This window comes from Nerophis lumbriciformis, linkage group LG18 (genome assembly GCF_033978685.3).
Source record: "Nerophis lumbriciformis linkage group LG18, RoL_Nlum_v2.1, whole genome shotgun sequence".
Taxonomy (NCBI): Eukaryota; Metazoa; Chordata; class Actinopteri; order Syngnathiformes; family Syngnathidae; genus Nerophis; species Nerophis lumbriciformis.
In genome coordinates, this window is record NC_084565.2 from 12,324,750 (window position 1) to 12,349,896 (window position 25,147).

The window sequence follows — 25,147 nt, forward strand, 5'->3', positions numbered from 1 at the left end:
TTGTGGTATCATCCAAAACTAATGTAAAGTATCCAAACAACAGAAGAATAAATGATTATTACATTTTAACAGAAGTGTAGATAGAACACGTTAATAGAGAAAATGAGCAGATATTAACAGTAAATGAACAAGTGGATTAATTATCCATTTTCTGCTGCTTGTCCTTCATAATGTTGACAAAATAATAGGTGTATAAATGACACAATATGTTACTGCATATGTCAGCAGCCAAATTAGGAGCCTTTGTTTACTACTAAAAGACAAGTTGTCTTGTATGTTCACTATTTTTCGATTGCAACAAGAAACCTAAGTTTAATGTACTGTAAAAAAAATTTTTGGGGAAAAAAGCCATTAATGACATTTTTGTGGTCCTCTATTTAGAAAAGCATTGAAATACATTTTGGTACCAATACCAAAATATTGATATTGGGACAACCCTAATGTATATATACAGTACAAGCCAAAAGTTTGGACACACCTTCTCATTTAATGTGTTTTCTTTATTTTCATGACTATTTACATTGTAGATTGACAGTGAAGGCATCAAAACTATGAATGAACCAGTGACGTGCAGTCACTAGAGGCAGGTGAGGCGGCGCCTCACCTGCCATCATGGAAAGAAAAAAAAAGTAAAAAGAAAAAAAAAAAAATTAAATTGTTATATGTATCCAGTGACTATAATATAAAGTTATTTTCCATTTAACTTCACCAGTTTTAGATTACTTTTATTCAAAATCGCTGAATTTTCACATTTGCCGTTCAAATACCGAGAAGAGACGGTGCGGTGAACAGCAGCCAGTTGAGGCACGTCACTCAGTGCCTCAACATGAATTGCGCAATGACTCGGCTAACTGCTGGCCTGCTGTGCAGTGAGACTGTATTGCTATATGAACTATATTATACATTTCCATAGTTTAGTTAGCTGAGGTATATAATGTACAGTGTATTTTGTCAACAACTGTATGTGTGTAAAGTATTTCTTGTGCTGAGCGATCATAAAATGGCTGCAAAAGACGCACTGGCTGAGGCTCGCCTCCTGCACCCCCGCCGTAGAATTGTTATATCTACTAAAGCCCACACTTAAACTTTCCACGTGCAAGATTGAATCTATTTAAAAAAATTATTTCATAAGAAGCCAAAAAGTGCAAAAACAATAATGTTGGTGTTGGAGGAGTTGTGAATGACTGCAGGGACACAACATTAGATACACCTGCAGACTGCAGGTGTACCTAATTCACAACTCCTCCAACACGAACATTATTGTTTTTGCACTTTTTGGCTTCTTATTAAATAACTTTTGTAACCTATTTTCATGGGCATTCCTCTTTGTGATGTTAAGTTCCTGTTATGCGCTGTTATACAGTATATGCCTTGAGCTCTTATTTTGAAGGCGCTAAGAGCGGAAGTGATGTCACGTTGCGGAGGTTTTTGAAAGAAACAAACAAACACGGAGGCTCCAGTTTACACGAGGACCACTTTATTTAGGTCCTCGTGTAAACTGGAGCCTCCGTGTTTGTTATTTTGTAGTTTCATACAGTATAGGCGACATTTATAAACCCTCGGATACACTTTTTTTAAATAGATTCAATCTTGCACGTGGAAAGTTGAAGTGAGGGCTTTAGTTGCGGCGCATGGACTTAATTTCTAAGTAAAGGTAAGACCATAATAACGTTTTTTTTAATTAAATGTTGGGACGGCGTGGCGCAGTGGAAGAGTTGCCGTGCGCGACCCGAGGGTCCCTGGTTCAATCCCCACCTAGTACCAACCTCGTCATGTCCGTTGTGTCCTGAGCAAGACACTTCACCCTTGCTCCTGATGGGTGCTGGTTAGCGCCTTGCATGGCAGCTCCCTCCATCAGTGTGTGAATGTGTGTGTGAATGGGTAAATGTGGAAGTAGTGTCAAAGCGCTTTGAGTACCTTGAAGGTAGAAAAGCGCTATACAAGTACAACCCATTTATCATTATTTATTTATTTATAAATGTGCTTTTTTGTGTGCTACAGTTTGTATGTGTAAAGTTAAAGTTAAGTTAAAGTACCAATGATTGTCACACACACACTAGGTGTAATGAAATTTGTCCTCTGCATTTGACCCATCCCCTTGATCACCCCCTGGGAGGTGAGGGGAGCAGTGGACAGCAGCGGCGCCGCGCCTGGGAATCATTTTTGGTGATTTAACCCCCAATTCCAACCCTTGATGCTGAGTGCCAAGCAGGGAAGAATGCTGGTATGAGCTTTTAAACATAACCTGTTAACTGCTGCCAATCAAATGGTGAATAAGATACTCTTTAGGGTTCATATGTTTGTAAATCTGACTGTGATGAAGTCAGTGCCTCACCAGCCATCAACCTCACCGCACGTCACTGGAATGAACACATATGGAGTTATGTACTTAACAAAAAAAAGGTGGAATAACTGAAAACATGTTTCATATTCTAGTTTCTTTTGTGTTCTTTTTCGCACACTCTTGGCATTCTCTCGATGAGCTTCAAGAGGTAGTCACCTGAAATGGTTTTCACTTCACAGGTGTGCTTGAAGCTCATGGAGAGAATGCCAAAAGTGTGCAAAGCAGTAATGAGAGCAAAGGGTGGCTATTTTTGAAGGAACTAGAATATAAAACAGTGGTTCTTAACCTTGTTGGAGGTACATTTGCACATTTACCGAACCCTTCTTTAGTGAAAAATAAAATGTTGTTTTTTTCAAATTCAAAACAAAGTTATATGTTTTTTTTACTGGTGCACAAAATGAAGCGTGCATGAACATCACCTTGTTCAAAGAACAAAACCAACACAGTGCATGAACTCACAACAAATTACTGTTAGGTTCAAACACCGAACTATCTATTACACAAGACAAGAAGAAGGACTCAAGCAGAGACAGAGTTGAATTTTACTCATGAGGAGAGACGTATTGTGCTGTACACTCAGTTACAGTTTCCCCCTACGCTCTAAGGTACAGTCCCACGTGCTCCTCTATTTATTCGGGAGGTCTCTAGTTAACATCACTGAGGCTGCTTCTGAAGGGAGGGTTAATGCAAGCAGCTCCAGTAGACACTAGACACAATACGTGATTATTCAGAATGGAAATGTGCTGACAGTCGTGATTTCGCCTTGTCTCTGTTTTGTCTGCGTTGAGGTACTCGATGTCCGTCCTTGGCTGTCAGCAGGCAGGGTCTGGAAACAAACTGCTGACGCGAGACCACTCGCAAAGCAAGATTACAAGTTGTGCCTTTGCACAGATAGAAAAGTACAACTTCAGCGCAGTTGATAATAACTATAGCAACGGCCTTTAAGCATAAGAGTTGTGTGATAACTTATACATAATTATTCTAACATTTACACACCTGCAAATCAGATGGAAAATTAAAGGGAACATTGTTTGGGGGTATCCATAACACGGCGATAGGGAGAAGTTTTTATTTAGACGATGAGTCGGGTGTGTCTTGACCTTCGCCGAACACCTGAGACCGACTCACCGAACCCCTAGGGTTCGATAGAACCCAGTTTAAGAACCACTGATATAAAACAGGTTTTCATAGTTTTGACGCCTTCAGTGACAATCTACAATGTAAATATTCATGAAAATAAAGAAAACGCATTGAATGAAGTGTGTCCAAACTTTTTGCCTGTACTGTATGTATATGTGTATTTATGTATAAGCACTGGTTTTGTAGCAACTGTGATTAATCATGATTAATCCAAATCAAAAGTGTGATTAATCTGCTTTTAAATAACTATTTATTTGACATCACTAATATAGTCCCTTCTTTCTTCAGTCTATTTGCATGACATGAGTAAAAAATGATTTTCAAGGTAAAAAATGATTTTCAAGGTAAAAAAAAATTTTCAAGGTAACATTTTTTTTTCAAGGTTAAAAATGATTTTCAAGGTAAAAAATGATTTTCAAGGTAAAATTTTTTTTTCAAGGTAAATTTTTTTTTTTCAAGGTAAAAAATGATTTTCAAGGTAAAAAATGATTTTCAAGGTAAAAAAAATTTTCAAGGTAAAAAAAATTTTTAAGGTAAAAAATGTTTAAGGTAAAAAATGATTTTCAAGGTAAAAAATGATTTTCAAGGTAAAAAAAAATTTCAAAGTAAAAAAAATGTTTCAAGGTCAAAAAATTTTTTCAGGGTAAAAAATGATTTTCAAGGTAAAAAATGATTTTCGAGGTAAAAAATGATTTTCAATTTAAAAAAAAATTTTCAAGGTAAATTTTTTTTTTCAAGGTTAAAAATGATTTTCAAGGTAAAAAATGATTATATATATATATATATATATATATATATATAAAAAACAATTTTTAAAAAAAATTTTTTTTCAAGGTAAACATTTTTTTTCAAGCTAAAAAAATTATTTCAATGTAAAAAATGATTTTCAAGGTAAAAAATGATTTTCTAGGTAAAAAAAATTTTTCAAGGTAAAATTTTTTTTTCAAGGTAAAAAATGATTTTCAAGGTAAAAAAAAATTTCAAGGTAAAATTTTTTTTCAAGGTTAAAAATGATTTTCAAGGTAAAAAATGATTTTCAAGGTAAAAATTTTTTTTCAAGGTAAATTTTTTTTTTCAAGGTAAAAAATGATTTTCAAGGTAAAAAACAATTTTTAAGGTAAAAAAAATTTTTCAAGGTAAAAATTTTTTTTCAAAGTAAAAAATGATTTTCTAAATATCCAGTTCAATCGAAATGAATCCACAGCCATGTAGTGATTAATCGGATTAAAACCTGTAATGGTTTTGACGTCTGATATTGTCCCGCAGAAGGCCGTAGAGGTGATGTGCTTCGTGCCGAAACGCTGCAACGACATGATGAACGTGGGCCGGCTGCAAGGCTTCGAGGTGAGATCTCCCGGTCCTACGCGCCAAAGCCCGATGGCGACTGCGATGGATGCCTTTTTTGTTTGTTCCAGGGGAAGATCACGGCGCAGGGGAAGCTTCTCCAGCAGGACACGTTCGCTGTGAGCGAGCAAGAGGGCGGCTTACTGTCCAGGGCCAAGGAGAGGAGAGTCTTCCTGTTTGAGCAGTTGCTCATCTTCAGCGAGCCGATTGACAAGAAAAAAGGCTCCTCTTTACCTGGTTATACTTTTAAGAACAGCATAAAGGTACGTATACATACATACAGTACAGGCCAAACGTTTGTATGAGGGGCCGTTAGGGACTTATTCAGAATTACCTGTTACATACACTACTGAAATGCTCTCACATAAACAACTGAAATGTTTTTCTCTCATACACACAACTGAAACACTCCTATACACACTACTGAAACACTCTTATACACACTACTGAAACACTCTTATACACACAACTGAAACACTCTTATACACACTACTGAAATGCTCTCACATAAACAACTGAAATGTTTTTCTCACACACACGCTACTGAAACACTCTTATACACACTACTGAAACACTACTGAAATGCTCTCACAAACAACTGAAATATTTTTCTCACACACACTACTGAAACACTCTTATACACACTACTGAAACACTCTTATACACACTACTGAAATGCTCTCACAAACAACTGAAATCTTTTTCTCACACACACACTACTGAAACACTCTTATACACACTACTGAAATGCTCTCACAAACAACTGAAATCTTTTTCTCACACACACACTACTGACACACTACTGAAACACTCTTATACACACTACTGAAATGCTCTCACAAACAACTGAAATCTTTTTCTCACACACACACTACTGAAACACTCTTATACACACTACTGAAACACTCTACTGAAATGCTCTCACAAACAACTGAAATCTTTTTCTCACACACACACTACTGAAACCCTCTTATACACACTATTGAAACACTCTTATACACACTACTGAAATGCTCTCACATAAACAACTGAAATGTTTTTCTCTCATTCACACAACTGAAACACTCCTATACACACTACTGAAACACTCTTATACACACTACTGAAACACTCTTATATACACAACTGAAACACTCTTATACACACTACTGAAATGCTTTCACATAAACAACTGAAACACACACACACTACTGAAACACTCTTATACACACTACTGAAACACTACTGAAATGCTCTCACAAACAACTGAAATCTTTTTCTCACACACTACTGAAACACTCTTATACACACTACTGAAACACTCTTATACACACTACTGAAATGCTCTCACAAACAACTGAAATCTTTTTCTCACACACACACTACTGAAACACTCTTATACACACTACTGAAACACTCTTATACACACTACTGAAATGCTCTCACAAACAACTGAAATCTTTTTTTCACACACACACACACACACACACACACACACACACACACACACACACACACACACACACACACACACACACACACACACACACACACACACACACTACTGAAACACTCTTATACACACTACTGAAACACTCTTATACACACTACTGAAATGCTCTCACAAACAACTGAAATATTTTTCTCACACACACACTACTGAAACACTCTTATACACACTACTGAAACACTCTACAGAAATGCTCTCACAAACAACTGAAATCTTTTTCTCACACACACACACACTACTGAAACACTCTTATACACACTACTGAAACACTCTACTGAAATGCTCTCACAAACAACTGAAATCTTTTTCTCACGCACACACTACTGAAACACTCTTATACACACTACTGAAACACTCTTATACACACTACTGAAATGCTCTCACATAAACAACTGAAATGTTTTTCTCTCATTCACACAACTGAAACACTCCTATACACACTACTGAAACACTCTTATACACTATACTGAAACACTCTTATATACACAACTGAAACACTCTTATACACACTACTGAAATGCTTTCACATAAACAACTGAAACACACACACACTACTGAAACACTACTGAAATGCTCTCACAAACAACTGAAATCGTTTTCTCACACACTACTGAAACACTCTTATACACACTACTGAAACACTCTTATACACACTACTGAAATGCTCTCACAAACAACTGAAATCTTTTTCTCACACACACACTACTGAAACACTCTTATACACACTACTGAAATGCTCTCACAAACAACTGAAATCTTTTTTTCACACACACACACACACACACGCACACACACACACACACACACACACACACACACACACACACACACACACACACACACACACTACTGAAACACTCTTATACACACTACTGAAACACTCTTATACACACTACTGAAATGCTCTCACAAACAACTGAAATCTTTTTTTCACACACACACACACACACACACACACACACACACACACACACACACACACACACACACACACACACACACACACACACACACACACTACTGAAACACTCTTATACACACTACTGAAACACTCTTATACACACTACTGAAATGCTCTCACAAACAACTGAAATATTTTTCTCACACACACACTACTGAAACACTCTTATACACACTACTGAAACACTCTACAGAAATGCTCTCACAAACAACTGAAATCTTTTTCTCACACACACACACTACTGAAACACTCTTATACACACTACTGAAACACTCTACTGAAATGCTCTCACAAACAACTGAAATCTTTTTCTCACGCACACACTACTGAAACACTCTTATACACACTACTGAAACACTCTTATACACACTACTGAAATGCTCTCACATAAACAACTGAAATGTTTTTCTCTCATACACACAACTGAAACACTCCTATACACACTACTGAAACACTCTTATACACACAACTGAAACACTCTTATACACACTACTGAAATGCTCTCACATAAACAACTGAAATGTTTTTCTCACACACACGCTACTGAAACACTCTTATACACACTACTGAAACACTACTGAAATGCTCTCACAAACAACTGAAATATTTTTCTCACACACACACTACTGAAACACTCTTATACACACTACTGAAACACTCTTATACACACTACTGAAATGCTCTCACAAACAACTGAAATCTTTTTCTCACACACACACTACTGAAACACTCTTATGCACACTACTGAAATGCTCTCACAAACAACTGAAATCTTTTTCTCACACACACACTATTGACACACTACTGAAACACTCTTATACACGCTACTGAAATGCTCTCACAAACAACTGAAATCTTTTTCTCACACACACACTACTGAAACACTCTTATACACACTACTGAAACACTCTACTGAAATGCTCTCACAAACAACTGAAATCTTTTTCTCACACACACACTACTGAAACCCTCTTATACACACTATTGAAACACTCTTATACACACTACTGAAATGCTCTCACATAAACAACTGAAATGTTTTTCTCTCATTCACACAACTGAAACACTCCTATACACACTACTGAAACACTCTTATACACACTACTGAAACACTCTTATATACACAACTGAAACACTCTTATACACACTACTGAAATGCTTTCACATAAACAACTGAAACACACACACACTACTGAAACACTCTTATACACACTACTGAAACACTACTGAAATGCTCTCACAAACAACTGAAATCTTTTTCTCACACACTACTGAAACACTCTTATACACACTACTGAAACACTCTTATACACACTACTGAAATGCTCTCACAAACAACTGAAATCTTTTTCTCACACACACACTACTGAAACACTCTTATACACACTACTGAAACACTCTTATACACACTACTGAAATGCTCTCACAAACAACTGAAATCTTTTTTTCACACACACACACACACACACACACTACTGAAACACTCTTATACACACTACTGAAACACTCTTATACACACTACTGAAATGCTCTCACAAACAACTGAAATATTTTTCTCACACACACACTACTGAAACACTCTTATACACACTACTGAAATACTCTACAGAAATGCTCTCACAAACAACTGAAATCTTTTTCTCACACACACACACTACTGAAACACTCTTATACACACTACTGAAACACTCTACTGAAATGCTCTCACAAACAACTGAAATCTTTTTCTCACGCACACACTACTGAAACACTCTTATACACACTACTGAAACACTCTTATACACACTACTGAAATGCTCTCACATAAACAACTGACATGTTTTTCTCTCATACACACAACTGAAACACTCCTATACACACTACTGAAACACTCTTATACACACTACTGAAACACTCTTATACACACAACTGAAACACTCTTATACACACTACTGAAATGCTCTCACATAAACAACTGAAATGTTTTTCTCACACACACGCTACTGAAACACTCTTATACACACTACTGAAACACTACTGAAATGCTCTCACAAACAACTGAAATCTTTTTCTCACACACACACTACTGAAACACTCTTATACACACTACTGAAATGCTCTCACAAACAACTGAAATCTTTTTCTCACACACACACTACTGAAACACTCTTATACACACTACTGAAATGCTCTCACAAACAACTGAAATCTTTTTCTCACACACACACTACTGACACACTACTGAAACACTCTTATACACACTACTGAAATGCTCTCACAAACAACTGAAATCTTTTTCTCACACACACACTACTGAAACACTCTTATACACACTACTGAAACACTCTACTGAAATGCTCTCACAAACAACTGAAATCTTTTTCTCACACACACACTACTGAAACCCTCTTATACACACTATTGAAACACTCTTATACACACTACTGAAATGCTCTCACATAAACAACTGAAATGTTTTTCTCTCATTCACACAACTGAAACACTCCTATACACACTACTGAAACACTCTTATACACACTACTGAAACACTCTTATATACACAACTGAAACACTCTTATACACACTACTGAAATGCTTTCACATAAACAACTGAAACACACACACACTACTGAAACACTCTTATACACACTACTGAAACACTACTGAAATGCTCTCACAAACAACTGAAATCTTTTTCTCACACACTACTGAAACACTCTTATACACACTACTGAAACACTCTTATACACACTACTGAAATGCTCTCACAAACAACTGAAATCTTTTTCTCACACACACACACTACTGAAACACTCTTATACACACTACTGAAACACTCTTATACACACTACTGAAATGCTCTCACAAACAACTGAAATCTTTTTTTCACACACACACACACACACACACACACACACACACTACTGAAACACTCTTATACACACTACTGAAACACTCTTATACACACTACTGAAATGCTCTCACAAACAACTGAAATATTTTTCTCACACACACACTACTGAAACACTCTTATACACACTACTGAAACACTCTACAGAAATGCTCTCACAAACAACTGAAATCTTTTTCTCACACACACACACTACTCAAACACTCTTATACACACTACTGAAACACTCTTATACACACTACTGAAATGCTCTCACAAACAACTGAAATCTTTTTCTCACACACACACTACTGAAACACTCTTATACACACTACTGAGGGGGTGTATATTGTAGCGTCTCGGAAGAGTTAGTGCTGCAAGGGGTTCTGGGTATTTGTTCTGTTTTTATGTTGTGTTACGGTGCAGATGTTCTCTCGAAATGTGTTTGTCATTCTTGTTTGGTGTGGGTTCACAGTGTGGCGCATATTTGTAACAGTGTTAACGTTGTTTATATGGCCACCCTCAGTGTGACCTGTATGGCTATTGATCAAGTATGTCTTGCAGTCACTTACGTGTGTCTGCAGAAGCCGCATACAACATGTGACTGGGCCGGCACGCTGTTTGTATGGTGAAAAAGCGGACGCATCGACAGGTTGTAGAGGACGTTAAAGGCAGTGCCATCACGGCACGCCCTCAATATTGTTGTTTGGGTGAAATTCGGGAGAAATTCGGGAGAATGCTTGCCCCGGGAGATTTTCGGGAGGGGCACTGAAATTCGGGAGTCTCCTGGAAAAATCGGGAGGGTTGGCAACTGTGGTGTCATTCCTGGGCCCCTGTGTCCCCAGCTGAATAGCCCTGACATATGATGTCGTTGTGGCTTGTGCAGCCCTTTGAGACACTCGTGATTTAGGGCTATATAAATAAACTTTGATTGATTGATGTATTGTTGTTTATTGAGGATCCCCATTAGCCGACACGGCTAGTCTTCCTGGGGTCCTTTTCAAAAGTTCAAAGTAACATAATACACAGATCCAGTTACAAAACATACACAAATCCAATTACAAATTAAAGAAAGGGAAAAAGGAAAAGATAAAGAAAAATTTCAAAATAATAAAATAAAATAATAGTACACAGATACAGTTACAGAACATACGCAGATCCAATTACAAATAAAAGAGAGGGAAATAAAAATACAATTCTCAAAATAATAAAAAAATAACAGTACACAGATCCAGTTATAGAACATACGCAAATCCAGTTACAATAAAAGAAACCGGAAAAAGAGAAAGAGAAAAAAAAAGTTCTCAAACTGATCAATCAATCAATCAATCAATGTTTATTTATTTAGCCCTAAATCACAAGTGTCTCAAAGGGCTGCACAAGCCACAACGACATCCTCGGTACAAAGCCCACATAAGGGCAAGGAAAAACTCACCCCAGTGGGACGTCGATGTGAATGACTATGAGAAACCTTGGAGAGGACCGCATATGTGGGTAACCCCCCCCCCCCCCTCTAGGGGAGACCGAATGCAATGGATGTCGAGTGGGTCTGACATAATATTGTGAGAGTCCACTGATAACATGAAAGATTAACTCTTAAGTCTAAAAAGGGACTTTACATGTTTCTTAAATGTTTTTTTACTGGGAAAATAGTCCTAATATTTAAATGAAGAGTATTCATTAAGTGGACCCCGACTTAAACAAGTTGAAAAACTTATTGGGGTGTTAACATTTAGTGGTCAATTGTACGGAATATGTACTGTACTGTGCAATCTAATAATAAAAGTCTCAATCAATCAATCAATCAATCCATAATGAAATGCCTCTGTATACAACAGTGCTTTTCATTAAATTCATTATTGGTGGTGGTAATGCAAGTAGACCTTGAGTTGAAGCTCTGGTACTGTAGTGGTGAACATCAGCATTATAACCAATCTGCTTAAAAAGAGCTGTAGGGTACCTCTCATAAATAACAATAAAATGCTGGATAATCTATGAATAACCTTCAGCCATCCAAGACAAGAATGCATACGGTCCACACTCCATCTATAAGAACAATCAAGAGTAAGTCTAGCTGCCCTATTTTGAGCTATTTCTAATTTTGTACGCTCAACCTTGGGTGCAGAAGCCCAAATAACTGAACAATAATCCAGATGACACAACACCAATGTTTGTACTACCTGTCTGCCAATTGCAGGTGTGACATACGTAGCACATTTCCCAACAGCAGCGATACTTCTACCCATCTTAGCGACAATTTGATTGATACAGTTGTGCTCATAAGTTTACATACCCTGGGAGAATTTATGATTTCTTGGCCATTCTTCAGAGAATACACAAAAACCTTTCTTCCACTCATGCTTAATGGTTGTGTGAAGCTATTTATTGGCAAACAACTGTGTTTCCATCCATCCATTTTCTACCGCTTGTCCCGTTCGGGGTCGCGGTGGGTGCTGGAGCCTATCTCAGCTGCATTTGGGCAGAAGGCGGGGTACACCCTGGGCAAGTGTTTACTCTTTTTAAATCAAAATGACAAAAGAAAATACCCAAATGACCCTGATCAAAAGTTTACATACCCCAGTGACTTTGATCTGATAACATGCACAAAAGTTGACACAAACAGGTTTGAATGGCTAATCAAGGTTCCAATCCTCACCTGTGACATGTTTGTTTGTAATGAATGTGTGTGTATAAAAGGTCAGTGAGTTTCTGGGCACTTGAAGAAAAATGGGCTGCGTGGTCCAGTCGCCAGAAGAAAGCCATCACTCCAAATTACTTTGTTCCAGAAGTTTTGAGGCTTGTCTCTGTGCTGTTTGGCGTAATGTAAGTGGGATACTTTGTGACATTTGCGCAGAAATGGCTTTCTTCTGGCGACTCGACCATGCAGCCCATTTTTCTTCAAGTGCCTCCTTATCGTGCATCTTGAAACAGCCACACCACAATTTTTCAGAGAGTCCTGTATTTCAGCTGAAGTTATTTGTGGATTTTTCTTTGCATCTCGAACAATTTTCCTGGCAGTTGTGGCTGAAATATTTGCTGGTCTACCTGAAGCCCTCATTTTCCACTTCTTAATCAGCATTTGAACACTGCTGATTGGCATTCTCAATTCCTTGGATATCTTTTTATACCCCTTTCCTGTTTTATGCAGTTCAATTACCTTTTCTCGCAGATCCTTTGACAATTATTTTGCCTTCTCAATGACTCAGAATCCAGAAACATGTGTGCAGCACTGGATGAAAGATGCAATGGTCTGTCAGAAGCCCAGAAACTCACTGACCTTTTATACACACACATTAATTACAAACAAACAGGTCACAGGTGAGGATTGGAACCTTGATTAGCCATTCAAACCTGTTTTGTGCATGTAATCAGATCAAAGTCACTGGGGTATGTAAACTTTTGATCAAGGTCATTTGGGTACTTTCTTTTGTCATTTTGATTTAAAAAGAGTAAACACAGTTGTTTACCAATAAATAGCTTCACACAACCATTAAGCATGAGTGGAAGAAAGGTTGTTGTGTTATCATTCATATTCTCTGAAGAATGGCCAAGAAATCATAAATTCTCCCAGGGTATGTAAATTTATGAGCACAAGTGTATATTCGGACCACCAAAGTGTATTACTAAGTGTAACGCCCAGGTTTTCGTCCTGGTCGTGGAACTGTGGACCAGCTCTATACTCTCGGCAGGGTCCTTGAGGGTGCATGGGAGTTTGCCCAACCAGTCTACATGTGTTTTGTGGACTTGGAGAAGGCATTCGACCGTGTCCCTCGGGAAGTCCTGTGGGGAGTGCTCAGAGAGTACGGGGTATCGGACTGTCTGATTGTGGCAGTCCGCTCCCTGTATGATCAGTGCCAGAGCTTGGTCCGCATTGCCGGTAGTAAGTCGGACACGTTTCCAGTGAGGGTTGGACTCCGCCAAAGCTGCCCTTTGTCACCCATTCTGTTCATAACTTTTATGGACAGAATTTCTAGGCGCAGTCAAGGCGTTGAGGGGATCTGGTTTGGTGGCTGCAGGATTAGGTCTCTGCTTTTTGCAGATGATGTGGTCCTGATGGCTTCATCTGGCCAGGATCTTCAGCTCTCGCTGGATTGGTTCGCAGCCGAGTGTGAAGCGACTGGGATGAGAATCAGCACCTCCAAGTCCGAGTCCATGGTTCTCGCCCGGAAAAGGGTGGAGTGCCATCTCCGGGTTGGGGAGGAGATCTTGCCCCAAGTGGAGGAGTTCAAGTACCTCGGAGTCTTGTTCACGAGTGAGGGAAGAGTGGATCGTGAGATCGACAGGCGGATCGGTGCGGCGTCTTCAGTAATGCGGACGCTGTATCGATCCGTTGTGGTGAAGAAGGAGCTGAGCCGGAAGGCAAAGCTCTCAATTTACCGGTCGATCTACGTTCCCATCCTCACCTATGGTCATGAGCTTTGGGTTATGACTGAAAGGACAAGATCACAGGTACAAGCGGCCCAAATGAGTTTCCTCCGCCGGGTGGCGGGGCTCTCCCTTAGAGATAGGGTGAGAAGCTCTGCCATCCGGGAGGAGCTCAAAGTAAAGCCGCTGCTCCTCCACATCGAGAGGAGCCAGATGAGGTGGTTCGGGCATCTGGTCAGGATGCCACCTGAACGCCTCCCTTGGAGGCTGCGGGGAAGACCCAGGACACGTTGGGAAGACTATGTCTCCCGGCTGGCCTGGGAACGCCTCGGGGTCCCACAGGAAGAGCTGGACGAAGTGGCTGGGGAGAGGGAAGTCTGGGCTTCCCTGCTTAGGCTGCTTCCCTGCTTAGGCTGCTTCCCCCGCGACCCGACCTCGGATAAGCGGAAGAAGATGGATGGATGGATGGATGGACGCCCAAAAGTCTTGCTTTAACCTCTTGTTTGATTGATTGTCCTGAAATCTGTATATTCTCTGTATATTTGGTACGGCAGGTCAGCTGCTTGGGCGTCGAGCAGAATTGTGGCGAGGACCCGTGCGGTCTGGTGCTGACGTCCCGCGGCACAAACGGCAGCGTGAGCCGCTACATCATGCAGGCCTCATCCCCGGAAATACGACGCACTTGGTTCAGCGACCTGATGCAGATCCTGGAGACCCAAAGGAACTTCCTAAACGGTTAGCCGATCTTCATTTTGGAGAGTGATAGTGCAGTCTTTGGATTGTTCTCGCTGTCCTTCCTGCAGCCCTCCAGTCTCCGATCGAGTACCAGCGGAGGGAGAGCAAATCCAGCAGCCTCGGCAGGAACATGAAGTCTCCCGGTGGGCCGCGGTCTTCCTCGAGTGCATCCATGGACCGCCTTCAGCAGCCCGGCCTGCTGTCCCTCAACACCTCCCTGCCGTCGCTGCGTCCGGCCCAGCAGAGCCCAGCAATGACCGCGGTACCTGCAAATGACTCCCTTGCTTGCACATTTCATTCTGATCCCGTACCTCTCCTCACCAGAGGGTCTCGAACCCGTGTGCCGCCACACGTCCGCAGCTCAGTTTACGGCCAGAAGCGACGACACGCCACGGGACGGCCCAACAGGTACTGGACGCTAGAATGGGACTCTAACAACAACAACAACAACAACTCACCATTCCGTTCTCATTCTTGGGGGGGCGCATATATTTGCTATATAGGCCAGGGGTTCTTAACCTTTTTGACTTTTCCACTACAAATATTAACACTGAATTAGTTAGATTTTAAACATAAACATTTACAAAATCTGTGTAAATAACTCATTTTGCAACATATATACAGTATCTGCAGCTAATATATGTAAAAATATTTTTTTCTACAATTTAGTGGGTGCGGCTTATATGCTGGTGCGCTCTATAATCGGGAAAATACGGTACTTATATCATACTTGCCAACCTTGAGACCTCCGATTTCGGGAGGTGGGGGGTGGGGGGTGTGGTCGGGGGTGGGGCGTGGTTAAGATATATATATATATATATAAGAAATACTTGACTTTCAGTGAATTCTAGCTATATATTTTTTTTTTATTACACGTATATATATATATATATATATATATATATATATATATATATATATATATATATATATATATATATATATATATAAATAAATAGATAAAAGAAATACTTGAATTTCAGTGTTCATGTATTTACACATATACACACACATAACACTCATCTACTCGTTGTTGAGTCAAGGGTTGAATTGTCCATCCTTGTTCTATTCTCTGTCACTATTTCAGAACACACACATTATACAAATATACATTATAAAATCAATAAGAAAACGGGAGCTCTAATTTGGGAGTCTGAATTAGAATCAGACGTTCCTATATAAACATTGCGCACTCACGTCGCCTTTTTGTATTGATTACTGCAGCTGTGCACTGGATTCATTCACAAATACAAACTACAACTCACAAACACTTTAGAGTTAGGCTCCACCATCAGAATGTGTACTTAAACTTATAAAGATCACATGGATATTATTCAGTGAGTTGATTCACCAAAACTAACCTGTTATACAGGAGGAAAAAGCACACAGGACGTTTCAATTGTTCACAGACTGGTCGCGCTCATCAGAATGACAAGACACTTCCGGTCTGCAGGTGATAGCATTCAATTGGGAAGAAACGCCCTACTGCCCCCTACTGACCAATGTGAATACTGATAAATCTGTAATGACAGCTCCAAAAACGAATTCAAACCACAAAATAAAATAAATAAATCAACACAAAAATGTGACACATTATGGGTGGGTCACATACAGTATGCATGTACAGTAGATGGCAGTATTGTCCTGTTTAAAAGTGTCACAACATTGCTGTTTACGGCAGACGAACTGCTTTACGGGGGACAAAAACTTGACTGCTGTTGTTGTGTGTTGTTACCGCGCTGGGAGGACGTTAATGAAACTGCCTAACAATAAACCCACATAAGAAACCAAGAACTCGCCCTCGATCATTAGCTGTTTATATTGTGGGAAAGCGGACGTGTGAACAGGCTGTCAACACGTCACTCAGGTCCGCATGGAGCTGGAGGGGGCGTGGCCTCCAGCTCCGCCTGAATTTCGGGAGATTTTCAGGAGAAAAATTTGTCCCGGGAGGTTTTCGGGAGAGGCGCTGAATTTCGGGACTCTCCCGGAAAATCCGGGAGGGTTGGCAAGTATGACTTATATTTTCGTCAGCTATCTGGACACGGACATTTTCAGTGGATAGTAAATCTATACTGTTATGCAAGCTTCACACTGACTACTCTATGGAATAATCTGCTTGCTGAAATACTGTACATTCTACAAAGTCCATTTGTTTTCTTTTAGCATTACTGTTTGATATGTTTGCTGCCTCAAGTGGCCATGAGTAATTACTGCAGTCATTTTGTCGCATTGTTTCTAGCTTGGACTTGTTCTTTCTTTCAGGGTGTGACCGCCAGCTTCCAGACCACCACACTTTTGGACGGAGTGCCACCTTTGGATGTTTGAACATATCGTCATGGATTTAAAAGACTTTAGTGTGTCCCTTTTTTCTTTTTTCTTTTTTTTACCAGGTTCAGATGTTTGGAGGGCAACATGTATTCAAGATTATTTCCATTTATTTGCATGAATATTTTTCTACTGCGTCATTGTCCCCTGCAAAGAGAAAGGAAATGTGGCGTCCACAAAGACTTTAATTACTAGTTAAAATGTGGTTTTACTGAAAGGGCAATGGAGAAAAACGTGTCCGTACTTTTTTCAGGTTTCCTTTCATCTGCTTGACTGTAAATAAAATCAACCAGCAAACATTTTAATCCATCTCACAGCTGACCAATTTTAGTGTGATGACGACCATAGAAGAGGAAGTAAACATTTATTTTTGTTTAGGACAAAAGTTGGTTAAAAAAAAAAGTAACCAACATTTTTTTGTGCCCTTTAAAAAATGAAGGACTTTTATAAAAATAATAATAATTAAAGCTGCAAGCAGCGATGGACGGGACCAACTTTGAGGGCTCATAAAATCTAAACCGGAGCAGTAATTAAAACTCCTTCATCAACTTTTAATCAGAAGGGTTCAATCTCTCTCCTGTCCTAATTTGAAGCCGACACGACAAATGCGCTCAGAGGAGATAATGTTTGAAAAAAGGTGACTGTTTTTACTCAACTTTTGTTTTGAAGGGGGAATTGCAAACTTCCTGTTGATTTTTGCTGGGGGTTGTGAGTGAATGAAATCTAGGTCTAAGTGAGACCTACATAGAGGTTTTTTATCAGAGGAGATAATGTTTGAAAAAAGGTGACTGTTTTTACTCAACTTTTGTTTTGAAGGGGGAATTGCAAACTTCCTGTTGATTTTTGCTGGGGGTTGTGAGTGAATGAAATCTAGGTCTAGGTGAGACTTACATAGAGGTTTTTGTTTCATGTCTCTACGACATTCCTAATGGGAGTTACAGGCAGTTTTGTCTGTGTTTTCTTCCTAGGGGGCGCTAGAGCGCAATTTTGAGTTTTGGGGTTTGGTTTTTTGATTAGATCACAATTTTCGCCAGTCCTGATGTGTGTGTGTGTCCAATTTGGTGAGTTTTGAAGCATGTTAAGGGGGTCAAATTACAGTTCAAAGAGGTGGCGGAACAATAATAATAAAATGCTAGAAATACAATAGGGTCCTCTGTCCCAAAGGGACTCGGTCACAATTTTTCTAAATTATTTCATGATTTAATTTCACGATTTTTTAAAAATTGTTTAATGATTTAAGTATTTCATGTTTTTTTTTAATTCATTTCATGATTTCATGATAAAACAAAAATGTACTGAAAGGACAAAAAGTCAGCTGAGGTTTAATTGTTACTGAAACACTCTTATACACACAACTGAAACACTCTTATACACACTACTGAAATGCTCTCACATAAACAACTGAAATGTTTTTCTCACACACACACACTACTGAAACACTCTTATACACACTACTGAAACACTACTGAAATGCTCTCACAAACAACTGAAATCTTTTTCTCACACACACTACTGAAACACTGTTATACACAATACTGAAACACTCTTATACACACTACTGAAATGCTCTCACAAACAACTGAAATCTTTTTCTCACACTCACACTACTGAAACACTCTTATACACACTACTGAAACACTATTATACACACTACTGAAACACTACTGAAATGCTCTCACAAACAACTGAAATCTTTTTCTCACACACACACTACTGAAACACTCTTATACACACTACTGAAACACTCTTATACACACTACTGAAATGCTCTCACAAACAACTGAAATCTTTTTCTCACACACACACTACTAAAACACTCTTATACACACTACTGAAACACTATTATACACACTACTGAAACACTAATGAAATGCTCTCACAAACAACTGAAATATTTTTCTCACACACACACTACTGAAACACTCTTATACACACTACTGAAATGCTCTCACAAACAACTGAAATCTTTTTCTCACACACACACTACTAAAACACTCTTGAAATGCTCTCACAAACAACTTCAGTCCAGAGTATACTAGAGCATACTTGCCTACCTTAATGACTGGTTAAAATGCGGTTTTACTGAAAGGGCAATGGAGAAAAACGTGTCCGTACTTTTTCAGGTTTCCTTTCATCTGCTTGACTGTAAATAAAATCAACCAGCAAACGTTTGAATCCATCTCACAGCTGACCAATTTTAGTGTGATGACGACCATAGAAGAGGAAGTAAACATTTATTTTTGTTTAGGACAAAAGTTGGTTAAAAAAAAAAGTAACCAACATTTTTTTGTGCCCTTTAAAAAATGAAGGACTTTTATAAAAATAATAATAATTAAAGCTGCAAGCAGCGATGGACGGGACCAACTTTGAGGGCTCATAAAATCTAAACCGGAGCAGTAATTAAAACTCTTTCATTAACTTTTAATCAGAAGGGTTCAATCTCTCTCCTGTCCTAATTTGAAGCCGACACGACAAACGCGCTCAGAGGAGATAATGTTTGAAAAAAGGTGACTGTTTTTACTCAACTTTTGTTTTGAAGGGGGAATTGCAAACTTCCTGTTGATTTTTGCTGGGGGTTGTGAGTGAATGAAATCTAGGTCTAAGTGAGACCTACATAAAGGTTTTTGTTTCATGTCTCTATGACATTCCTAATGGGAGTTACAGGCAGTTTTGTCTGTGTTTTCTTCCTAGGGGGTGCGAGAGCGCAATTTTGAGTTTTGGGGTTTGGTTTTTTGATTAGATCGCAATTTTCGCCAGTCCTGGTGTGTGTGTCCAATTTGGTGAGTTTTGAAGCATGCTAAAAGGGTCAAATTACAGCTCAAAGAGGCGGCGGAACAATAATAATTACAATGGGCCTTGCGGGCCCTAATAAAACACTAGAAATACAATAGGGTCCTCTGTCCCAAAGGGACTCGGTCCCTAATAATGCTTGGATTGACATAGTTTGTAGTGACTCAGAGCACCCTGTCTGGCTTTGGAGTATTGCTGAATAACTGCCAGTGAATTATACACGTTGAAAAATAATTGGACATCAGCATTTTTTTTAAATTCTACTTGAAAAAAACCCTTTAGGAAAAATTGTGTATAATGGGGTAACAACAAAAATGATGATCAAAACAAAAATTTTGTGAAAGGACAAAAAGTCAGCTGAGGTTTAATCTTTTAATTCATTATTGATTCAATTATATAATGATTTTTAAAATAATTATATGATTGGATTTCATGATTTAAAAAAAAATATTTCATGATTTAATTTTTATTTTAAAAGTATTCCTTGATGTAACTAGGTCACAATTTTTCTAAATTATTTAATGATTTAATTTCACGATTTTTTAAAAATTGTTTAATGATTTAAATGTTGTTTTTTTTTAAATTAATTTCATGATTTCATGATAAAACAAAAATGTACTGAAAGGACAAAAAGGCAGCTAAGGTTTAATCGTTTAATTCATTATTGATTACCGTAAATTATGTCATGATTTTTTTTTAAATTATATGATTTAATTATTTCATGACTTTTTAAAATAATTTCGTAATTCAAACTTTTTTTTATTATTATTCCTTGATTTAACTATTTTAAAATGTTTCAAACTTATTTCATGATTTAATTATGTCACAATTGAAATACAAATTGTTTATTTAATTTCATGATTTTTTTTATTTTTTATTTTTTCAAATACATTTGAAAAACATTTTTGTTTTATCATGAAATCATGAAATGAATAAAAAAAAAACATGAAATAAATTAAATCATTAAATCATTTTTTTTAATTCGTGATTTTAAATCATGAAATAATTTAGAAAAATGGTGGCATAGTTAAATCAATTTTGACTTAACTATTTTACAATTTTTCTAAATTATTTCATGATTTAATTATGTCACAATTAAAATAAAAAATGTTTAATAATTTAATTTCATGATATTTTTATTTATTTATTATTTCATGAATTAATTTCATGTTTAAAACAAAAAAAATTCATGATTTTTTTTACATTATTATTCCATGGACCTGTGTGTCAGCACTGCATGAATTTATTTGAGCTGTCAATGATGACATCTATTAAACGAGACAAGAAGCAAGGAATTAAACGGAGACCGAATTCAATTTGGCTCAGTGAGGAGAGACGCCTGGACATAGTACCCTTGGACAGTGTCTCAGCACGCTCTGGCGAAAGGTTGTACGCCACCTCTTTTTATTTGGACTTTCCCTGATTACGTGGCAACAGCTGTTTCTAAGGGACGAGGGTCGTAAACAGATCACAGAAAAGGTCGTAAAACAGTTCAAAGAAGCGGTGCCAGGAGGGGAGTCTGGTCCTGCTTCCTCTTCGCTTTTGTAGTTCTTGGGTCAGGACAATATCTTTCTGTTGATTACAATACACCTTCATGTTGCTTCCCCCCCTACACAGTGGAGTTATACAAGCCTTCTTCTTGGTAGGTTCAAAGACACGTTTTGGCTTCTCGCCGGGAACTCACTGAAACACAAAGTTTTTGTGATAACTTAGATACAATTATTCTAACACTGTGTTTCTTTCCACGCGTGAAGCGATTCACCCGGCTCTCCGCGTGTCCGTGGTGAGTACTTTTTTTTGGGGATCTCCTTTCGCTGTACACCACTTAGCTTCTTTTTACTCTTGTAGAGAAGCAGACATGAAAAGGACTCGCCCGCTGACCGCTAAATGTCTGTCACACGTCATCTATTGGTGAGTCGTTTTGGTTTTTGGATCATATTTAAATGTATGGAGGGTCAAATGGGACAAAATTAAATATTTAAATGTGTCATCCAATTTGAATGATTTAATTATTTTCATGATTTATTGAACTATTTGATGAACCTGTGTGGCAGCACTACCCTAAATTCATTCATTCATTTGATCTGTCAATCTCAGCCATCAAAGTCAGTGGGCGGGTCCTAACACCTCATTGCTTACCTTTACTTATCTGTGGAACTTGGACCAGAGAAGCGGAGGAGTACCGGTCGATATCTTGGTGTGAAAGTGCACAAATAACTCCGACAACTTGAATAAATTCCTTTACTTTAACTGCTACTTGCTGAGTCGGCAGGTCTGGCTTCCTCATACTCCTATTATATATCTACCAGCAATTTTCAGAAATAAGGGTATGTCCTTCTTTTCCGTCATACTTGGAAAGACTTTGAAAGTTTTCCAGGTTCTGGACCAAAGCAACCACTGGACTAGACAGCTCAAATAAATTCATGAAGTGCTGACACACAGGTCCATGGAATAATAATATAAAAAAATCATGAACATTTTTTGTTTTAAACATGAAATTAATTCATGAAATAATAAATAAATAAAAATATCATTAAATTAAATTATTAAACAATTTTTATTTTAATTGTGACATAATTAAATCATGAAATAATTTAGAAAAATTGTAAAATAGTTAAATCAAGGAATAATTTAAAAATAATAATTAAATCATGAAATAATTTTAAAAAATCATTAAAAATAAGTAAATCATATAATAATTTTAAAAAATCATGACATAAATTAATCAATAATTAATTAAACGATTAAACCTCAGCTGACTTTTTGTCCTTTCAGTACATTTTTGTTTTATCATGAAATGAATTTAAAAAAAAACATGAAATAATTAAATCATTAAACAATTTTTTTTTTTAAATCGTGAAATTAAATCATGAAATAATTTAGAAAAATCGTGACACAGTTAAATCAAGGAATCATTTTATAATAAAAATTAAATCATGAAATAATTTTGAAAAATTGTAAAATAGTTAAATCAAAGAATAATTTAAAAACAATTAAATCATGAAATATTTAAAAAAAAAATCATGAAATAATTAAATCATATAATTTTTTTAAAATCATGAAATAATTTAATCAAAAATGAATTAAAGGATTAAACCTCAGTTGACTTTTTGTCCTTTCAGTACATTTTTGTTTTATCATGAAATCATGAAATGAGTTTAAAAAAACATGAAATAATTAAATCATTAAACAATCTTTTTTTAAATCGTGAAATTAAATCATGAAATAATTTAGAAAAATCGTGACCTAGTTAAATCAAGGAATAATTTTATAATAAAAATTAAATCATGAAATAATTTTGAAAAATTGTAAAATAGTTAAATCAAAGAATAATTTAAAAATAATTATATCATGAAATATTTTTTTAAAAAATCATGAAATAACTAAATCATATAATTTTTTTAAAATCATGAAATAATTTAATCAAAAATGAATTAAACAATTAAACCTCAACTGACTTTTTGTCCTTTCAGTGTTACGATCCGCTGCACGGATCATAGTTTGTTTATGTTTCTCGTCACATATGTTTTCAGCACATTTGATTTTGTTTGTGTTCAGTTGCCATGTCAGCTGATTACTTTCACCTGCCTCTGGTTAGTGTTCGGGACGCGCACCTGTTGCCCGGGCACTAATCAGAGGGCTATTTAGTCTTTGCTCTGGCCTCACTCTGTCTGGCTTCGTAGTTTGTTCCCATACAACTGTTAACGACTACTTTGATTCTGCTAGCTTTTCACGCTATGCTATTTTTTCCTGCTAGCTCCCACGCTAGTCCTTTTGTTTTGCCTTTTGTGCTACATGCATGTTTTTTTGTTTATCCATCATATGATTTATATTTAAAATAAATCATTTTCCTACCTGCAAGCTGTGTCCGAAGCCGTCTGCATCCTTGGGAGAACCACACCCGCATCATTATGCGACCAAGTCGTTTCATTCAGTACATTTTTGTTATCATGAAATCATGAAATGAATTAAAAAAAAAAAAACATGAAATAATTAAATCATTAAACAATTTTTTTTAAATCGTGATTTTAAATCATGAAATAATTTAGAAAAATCGTGACAATCAAGGAATAATTTTAAAATAAAAATTAAATCATGAAATAATTTTTTAAAAATCATGAAATAATCCAATCCTATAATTATTTTAAAAATCATGACATAATTTAATCAATAATGAATTAAACGATTAAACCTCTGCTGACTTTTTGTCCTTTCATTACATTTTTGTTTTGATCATCATTTTTGTTGTTACACCATTATACACAATTTTTCCTAATAGGGTTTTTTTCCATGTAGAATTTAAAGAAATGCCGATGTCCAATTATTTTTCAAGGTGTATGATTCACTGGCAGTTATTCAGCAATACTCCAAAGCCAGACAGTGTGCTCTGAGTCACTAGACAAACTATGTCAATCTAAGTCATTATTATTATTATTTTTATTATAAAAGTCCTTCATTTTTCAAAGGGCACAAAAAAATGTTAGTTACTTTTTTTTTTAACCAATTTTTGTCTTAAACAAAAATACGTCTTTATTTTTTTTCTTAACCCTTGAAAGCCTTTTTTTTTATGAAATTGTATCAAATTTGTCAATTAGTAAAAGTTATTTTACCAATTTAAACATTATCTAATCAAAAAGCCTTTAAAAGGATCAAAGTGTAACAAAAAAAACATTACATTTTTGATTAGCACTGATGTTTGAGAAATTTAAGCAAAATAAGGTAAATTAATCAAATGTTTTTACGCTTCGTAATGTCTCCAGATGGTTAAATAATTAATTAAATGAT

At 37.0% G+C, this 25,147-nt stretch overlaps 1 protein-coding gene across 2 annotated transcripts in view; it reads left to right on the forward strand.

The window, feature by feature from the left end:
• Nucleotides 1-17,877, forward strand: part of arhgef25b (Rho guanine nucleotide exchange factor (GEF) 25b) — a 90,585-nt gene extending 72,708 nt beyond the window's left edge. For both annotated transcript variants that reach the window (XM_061977653.2, XM_061977652.2), the window contains 6 exons: nt 4,751-4,828; nt 4,900-5,091; nt 15,067-15,247; nt 15,316-15,509; nt 15,572-15,655; nt 17,510-17,877. In XM_061977653.2, the coding sequence (XP_061833637.2) occupies nt 4,751-4,828; nt 4,900-5,091; nt 15,067-15,247; nt 15,316-15,509; nt 15,572-15,655; nt 17,510-17,572 (792 nt within the window). In that variant the 3' untranslated portion in view covers nt 17,573-17,877. The remainder of the gene's footprint in view (nt 1-4,750; nt 4,829-4,899; nt 5,092-15,066; nt 15,248-15,315; nt 15,510-15,571; nt 15,656-17,509) is intronic.
• The last annotated feature ends 7,270 nt before the right edge of the window (nt 17,878-25,147 follow it).